This window comes from Emys orbicularis, chromosome 3 (genome assembly GCF_028017835.1).
Source record: "Emys orbicularis isolate rEmyOrb1 chromosome 3, rEmyOrb1.hap1, whole genome shotgun sequence".
In the NCBI taxonomy this organism is placed as follows: Eukaryota; Metazoa; Chordata; order Testudines; family Emydidae; genus Emys; species Emys orbicularis.
Window position 1 is genome coordinate 105,066,426 of NC_088685.1, and position 7,610 is coordinate 105,074,035.

General features: G+C 38.8%; 1 protein-coding gene across 1 annotated transcript; it reads right to left on the reverse strand.

Annotated features, from left to right (window-relative positions):
- Positions 1-253: 253 nt before the first annotated feature.
- SGK1 (serum/glucocorticoid regulated kinase 1) lies at positions 254-7,359 on the reverse strand. Its single transcript, XM_065401853.1, has 12 exons — positions 7,113-7,359; positions 6,867-6,942; positions 6,361-6,436; positions 5,781-5,885; positions 5,157-5,240; positions 4,914-5,045; positions 4,540-4,652; positions 4,193-4,316; positions 3,746-3,841; positions 3,295-3,450; positions 3,100-3,189; positions 254-2,414 (listed from the first exon to the last, which is right to left on the reverse strand). Exons 1-12 carry the CDS (start codon positions 7,186-7,188, stop codon positions 2,247-2,249), a joined length of 1,296 nt encoding a protein of 431 aa, XP_065257925.1. The 5' UTR covers positions 7,189-7,359; the 3' UTR covers positions 254-2,246.
- Between the last annotated feature and the right edge of the window lie 251 nt (positions 7,360-7,610).

Consider the following 7,610-nt stretch of genomic DNA (forward strand, 5'->3'; position numbering starts at 1 on the left):
TGTAGTTTACAGCTGAAGTTAAAAAGCTTTAAGTAGTAGGTAAGAAAAGAAAGCTTTAATTGTCTCTTCCCTTGTATGTATCAGACATAGTTTCTTCTATTAATAACAGTTTTGCTCATACTACTTTTATTTGAATGGCTTTATTTGCAAATAGAGTTGCCCAAATGGGTTTTGTGTACAAATTATTGGCATGATCTTCTGAGGTGCTGAGCACCATCACCTGTTGAAGTCAATGGGAAATGAGGACAGTGACTAAAACACAGGTGTTCAGCACCTCACAGGCTCACACCATCTATTGCTTACATGCAGAAATGGAAGCTGAGTCGGGACCTCACTGAAAGTTTCCTTAAAATTTCTTCTACTGAAAGATGAACCACTGTCCTTTGAGGCCTGAGCCTCATTCAGTGGCATGAGCTCATGTTGTTCAGCTCAGTTTCAGACATGTTCCCACCCCAGTAATTAAATACTTGTTCAGTTGAGTTTGCTCCAGTAGAGAAGTCTACCTGCCAATTGACCTAGGCCTTGTCTGACTACACTAGAAAAATCAGTACAGAACAAACACACTTGAGCAACCACCCTGATGGGCAGTAGCGCTGATGTAAGCAGGGCTGAAGTGTTTAACCAAATGAGTCATGAAAATCTACTCTGATTATGTTTCCATTACAGGGTGGTAAGATACCTGAGCCCTATCTACACTAGTGCTTTGGCCCAAGTACAGCTTCCCTGTTGTAATGCTAGTACTGATTTTGTAGTGTAGATGAACCCAGAAAGTGTCTATGAAAGGGCATTAGAAAGGACTGAAGCCAGAACAAACCCCCTCGGCATCAGGCACCATCTCCCTTCGTAATTATACTTAGTGCTTGGGTGTACTAGAAAGTTGTCTCACTTTAGCAGTACAACCCCTGAGACCTAACAGTTGTTCTGGTGTAGGAGTGCTTATAACAGTATAGCTATTCCCATAGGGGAAGAATATACAGGTAAGGCACCTTTACACTGGTATAACTGCATCCACACAAGGACAGTTATCAGAAATCACACCCGTAATCAAAAGTTATGCCAGTGTAACTTAAATTTATTTTTGACTTCAGCTAAACCCTAATCTAGACTAAAGATAAAAAGAGTCTGGATTTTTAAACCCTTGAAAAAGCAAACTTGACTGAATTTGTGATGGAAAAGGTGTTTTTTTAAATGAAAAAACCTGACAGTTTACAGAAATGTTCAAGATTTTACTGCAAACCAATGGGTTTGGTCACGCAAAAAAAAAAAAAAAAAAAAAAAAAAGTACATAACCATGTTAATTACATTACAATGATGGTGTACATTACAAGCCAGGCTGTAAGTTTAAATACACATCTAGAGTTTCAACTGAATGTACAGACTTTTTTTTTTTTTTTTACAATACATACAATGCAACACTCCCCCACCCCCCAATAATGCCCACTTTACAGATGACAATTTTAAAAAACAAACAAACAAGAAATAAACCAACAGCTTTGACCAACTGCAGCTGGGGCATTTTGGTCCATAAAAACCTTTCTAAAAATAGAAACTTTTCATAGCAGCAATGCTTTCTTCAAGCATTTGGATATAATTAATTGTGAGCCCATTTCAATAATTTTAGTTAACTGTATATTTACAAAACAAAATCAAACTCCACACTTAATTTATCTTCCAAATATGGAAGAAACAAACAATGCCCCACATTGTAGTGTCCTGCAAGTGTTACATTGATGCTTTAAACTATGTCCCTCTGTAGTATGCATATCACACTCATACCATTTGTTCACATAGTAAACCCACATAACTGAACTGAGAAACACTCTTTGCAACAGGAAAAGTTTGGAGCTTAACTCGATCTCATCAGAAAAAAAGGCACGTTTCATAAAATCCTCATCACATCCAGGTCTTCAGGCAAGGCTTTTCAGAACATTATTTCCAAACAGCAGGTTATTATTCCTACAATCTACCATAGCAGGCTATGGCAACAGTCACTTCTAATGTTCTTTCCCAAGGAGATAGCACCACTTTGGGGGAAGAACAAATCAAAATGCTTGTAAGCTTGTTTAGAGGAGTTATGTGCTGATCAAAAAAAAAAAGCTTCCAGCAAACAGTGTAGTTGAAATTAAGGCTGCAAAGCTGCCATGGTGGAGATGTGCAAATTCTGTTTCAAGATGACTGGTCAACTGGCAGCTCAGCCAGAAGGCCAATATGATAATTAAAAACCAAGAAGAAAGGAAAACAAATGTTCACAGGAAAGAATCCATGGGTGGGGCATACGAAAAGCCCAGAAACGCTTCAGCAGCTTCCTGGACGCTAGCAGTAATGAGGATACTGTCTGAAGATTGGCCAATGGAGTTGGGGACTGGCTCATCTGTAAACTCGGGGTCAAAGTGTCGCAGATCACTCGGACCACTCTGTGGAAAATAAAAAAAAAGAAAACGAGTGTTTAGTCCCCAATCTCCATTTTTCATGATTTCACAGATCACTTCAAAATGTGAAAACTCTTGTAGGGGACTCATAGTGTTATCGCCTCAGACTCACTGTTAAACAGGCTTGGCCAATTTTTTTTTTTTTTTTTTTTTTGCATCTTGCTGCATATGGTCTCATCTTGTTTTTAATGTATTGCCCTCCAACTAGCTCCGTGCAATAAAAGCAAAACAAAATAATCACTCCACTCTCCTATACTGCAGTTTATGCAGCGGTGCCTTGGCAACTTGCAGTAGTAGACCACATTTAATCAAAAAGCTTTATCTAAATAACCAACGTGTGCTTGTAGTTGTATATTGTAATTTGACAAAACAGAAATTCTGTTTTGGGGCAATTATTTAATTTCTGTCTTAGTTTCCCCATTTATAAAATCAGTAAGAACTGAGTTCACTGGTGTGTTCGAGAATGACCAATGTTTATGTAGAGCCAATCTAAGTGCTAGATTTTACTATCCAACTATTTAAAAAATCTATCATTTTTCTCCTTATCCCCTTTAGTTAGAGCAAAAAAGTATAGCTACATTTTAGCCAGCTGCAGACGGCCTTTGGGCTACACCCTAATGTAAGGGGCAAAAAGCCCTCTCTACATTCTATAATTAGATGTGATACTTACCACATTTGGGTTAAAAGGAGGTGTAATCTTCTTATTAATGAGATCATCCCAGTTAATTGGGGAGAAGAAGATGTGATTCTTAATCTCCATCTGTTAAAGAAAAATTAGATTAATTCAGACAAGAGTAATTGAATAAGAATGGTGTGATCTAATTATTTCTTATACCATACACAGGAACTACAAAATTGTACTTACAAAGTCCTCCTTAGCACCAACTCTCTTTGTCCTATCCTTTTGTAACAAGCCTTCCAGAAGGTGTCTAGCAGAATTGGTAATATTTGGTTTCAATTGCAGGGGTTTGTTCAAGATATTGTCATACATTTCTGCTGTGTTCCTGCTGTAGAAGGGGGGCTGTGAGAAAGAAATAAAAAGGTAAATAAGTCTATAAGTGCTTAATAAAATTACACATATATGCATTCTACTGTAATACCACAAGCTATTGTTATCTTAATGCCATGTGCTGCCCTTAATCCATACACAGAATTCTCAATGAGGATGAGGGCAGCAGAGGACATTGGTCGGGGTCATCATCTTAACTGAAGCCACAAGTGTAGGTAATAAGTCTGGAATGACTGAAGTATAAAAATGTTTTCCTGTAAGAACTACAGTAAGCTATACATAGGCAACTAAAATATCTGGTACTTACCAGTCCATAAAGCATCTCATACAAAACTGCTCCAAGGCACCACCAGTCAACAGTCCTGTCGTAGGGCTGCTTATGAAGAACTTCAGGAGCAAGGTACTGTTAAATAGAAGAACCAGAACCATAATATTAGCCAGAGGCAGAAGAATCTTTCAACAGAAACTAAAACCATACTAAACAAACCTATGTTCTTGAACTACCAGAAAAGCCTCCTAAGCCTATAGTTAAAATGTCATTTATATACACAACGGCTAGCTTGAGAGCAGTTCCCATTGCATAGGGATCATTCTTCACCGAAAGCTATCATTTTAAGGATCTTATTTTCTCCCACTTATCTATTCCATTGTAACTCTCCATCAGGTGTACATATTTACTGTTGCTTCATCTATTCTTATCATACAGTTTATATAGACAAACATTAACCATTTCAGAAATCAGAACTAAGCATACCTCAGGTGTGCCACAAAACGTGGAGGTAGTGCCATTGTGTTCTATGTTCTCTTTGCAGAGTCCAAAGTCAGTCAAGATAATATGCCCCTGAGAATCTAGCAAGATATTCTCTGGCTTCAAGTCCCTGTAGCAACAAGAGATTAACAGAAATGTTAGTTCTTCTCGGTTAAAAAGTATTCTTAGTATTTTGTGAGCATGTTTATAGATTTTGCAAGTCTTTAAATTCAGATAAAGTATTTTGAAACTAGATGTTTTAAACGAATATATATTGAAATCTACTTTCCACAGATAAGGTACAAAATATGCACATTTATAATCATGCCTAAGCCGAATTACACATAGCTTACCGATAAACTATGTTCAGAGAGTGCAAGTAACCCAGTGCACTGGCTATTTCAGCAGCATAAAACCGTGCTCTTGGCTCCAGGAAGCAACGTTCCCTCTGGAGATGGTAGAATAACTACAGGAGACAGAAAGAACAAGTTCTGTAAATGGTGCCAAAGCCGGTTAACAATGCATTTAATTAGACTTGACATATATAGCTAAAAAGAACAATAGCAGGAAATGGCCTAATGATCCTCTAGCAGTTTGAAACCTGGCAAGCGGACGATGCTAAATCTAATAACTTTTCCCCCTTGGAACTTTCTTTTTCATTTAAAAAAAGAAAGATCTATAATACCACTGTGCATGTTAGAAATTATTTCATTTATTTGCTGCTTACCTCTCCACCATTGATGTAGTCAAGGACAAAGTACAATTTGTCTGCAGTCTGGAAAGAAAAGTGGAGCCCAACCAGGAAAGGGTGTTTCACATTTTTCAGCAGGACATTGCGCTCTGACATTATGTGTTTCTCCTAGAAATAGGGGGGGGAAAAATCAGTATTTAGTTACAAAGTTGGCTAACTTGTAGTAATTAACTAAATTTGGTAGCTGCATCGCTGTATTGTGAACAAGGCGATGTTTACCTCCTTCTTTTTCAGGATTGCTTTCTTCTGCAGTACTTTAACAGCATAGAATTCTTCTTCTGCCTTATGCCTTGCAAGGAGAACCTGAAAGCGGTTAAAAATCCCATTACTTCAATATGTTGGAATACCGAACAGAATATAAACACAGCTGGGTGAGACTATATCCAAAGCCCTTTATGCTACCACTGAGCGCTATTACCACTCTATGCTACCAGCTGCATGTGGAAGCATTTTGCTAGCAACGTCTAGCATTATCAGCAAAATGCCAGCCAGAAAAGCTGTGCATATCAACTTTAAAGGTTTTGTTTGTTTTTTTATGGCTGATTCTCCTGGCTTCAAAAGCTACCCTACCCACACTCCTGCATAAAGGATCAACCCCAATTAATTATCCTTGCACTCACTCTCCTTAACTAAAGCACTCTGCCCCACCTATCCCCTTCAGGGCAAGCAACTTCCTCCTCAAAGCTGTGAAGTGCCCTCCTGACAGTAAAGCACCAGAGAACATATGTAGAAATTTTGCCACTCTTGTTACTTAAAGCAGACTGGCTATAACCCCATCCCTTAAACAATTACATGCAATAGCAGCTAACTGACCAAATTAAGGTGGAAAGAAGTAAAACATACCTTTCCAAAACTTCCTTTTCCGATAACCTTTAAGAAATGAAAGTCTGATGGCGTGGCATGTGGGTTGGATGATGGACCAAGATTGATCTGCTGTGATGGGCTGGGCTGTAATTTTATAAAATACATTTGTTAAAAGATGTTTATTGGAAATTCTTGACCACAAAGGATTTTTATATAAATCTAATCATGGATTTAAAGATAAAACTTTAGTTGGGTACATTAAATAAAGTCTATGTCCTTTTTCCCCAAAGTTAGCATCAGATTACATTAAACTGTTTTTGTACCACCTCAAATGACAAATCATGAGAACAATGTGCCTTACTTTAAAATCTCATTGAGGGCTTGGCTGCTTTCCATTTTTAGGTGATATGTAATAACATATCATTTAAAAAGCATGGACTTTTTTCAATACAGAAAAGGTATGGGTTTTATTCTAAATTGATAACTCCTTTTTGAAGTTACATTACTGCACTGTGAACTGAACTAAAAGGGACACTTGTTATGTTGCTAATTTACAGAAAAGCTATTTCTAAACATGTTTCTATTACTGAAAATGATTCACACAATGAAGACTACTTACTGGAGGGGAAGGATTAGCATTCATAAGTTCAGGCTCTTCAGGCTGGGAGATCTTCAAAATAGACTGAACTTCAGGGCTGCAAAGATTAGAGAGTACATTATTGGAACAGTTGCCCTGTGCAACAGGCAGACACATCTCACCTCTAGGGGGCATGCAACCATTCTACTTATTAAGAATAAGTTTCAGTTTGGCAAACTACTGGAGACAGTCTATTCATTTCAGAACTAAAATGAAACAGGAAAAAGGAACAAACTTGTGCAAAGACACAAATTGTTTGTTCTGTACTTAAAGGTGAGTGATGGGATGGGTGGGTCTTTAGAAACTAAAACTAACCCGTGTTCTCTGGTTTTATCTATGCTAACTAAACTCAGTAAAGTTTGTTATATAACTAATAATATTATAAGAAAAAAATTCTGTTGTGACAATCATTAATACATAAATCTGTCCATCATTAAAATGCAAGTATCTATTTTCAGATCGATATGTACAAAACTGCTGCTACTTACTGCTTGCACGGGTAGGAGTTGGTGGCTATTTTTTGAATGAAGTCATTTAGCCCCATTCGTCTCTGTTTCATGAAAGCTGCAAATAAAAAGAAAAGCGTTACGATAGGATATCCCAACACGTCGTTTTTTAAAAAGAGAATAGGATACTTTATTCTGACTTTCCGGTTCAAATTAACGATGCCATCCAAAATATCTGTACCCCTAGAAGAGAGACATGGTCACCCCATCTTTCTTCTTCAGACTCACCGATGAGTATTGCAACAACTCCCCTCATCTTTGAATACGTTAATGTGGGTCCGGAAGCTTCGGCTCGGACTGTCATTGCGGAGCTAAAATGTGGGTCAGTGAAGAATAATCCAAGCTGATGAATGAGTTAGTCCAGGAGAGTGTGGGCTGCTCTATCTGCAGCCAGTGATGAATACAATTCTGCTGCCCGGCTCGCTGAAGGGGTTTATATAGAGACCTCGCCGAGGGAGGAGCCAACTAAGAACAACAATGCGGAAGAGTGAGTCTGGCTTCCAGGCGCCCAGAACTGCTTTGACTCGTACAGCTGGCGCCCGTCCCTTGGCGCTGCCCCGCCCTGCCCGGCTTCTTTGACGTTGGAAAGAGCCGGGGAAGGAGCCGGCCGGCAGGAAGCCGAACGCTCTGCAGCGGGGGTGAGGACGCGGCGGCATTCCAGGGGTGTGCATTGCCATACAATACAATAAAGCGCTGAGATCACCGTCACCCAACCCCAGGGGGAAG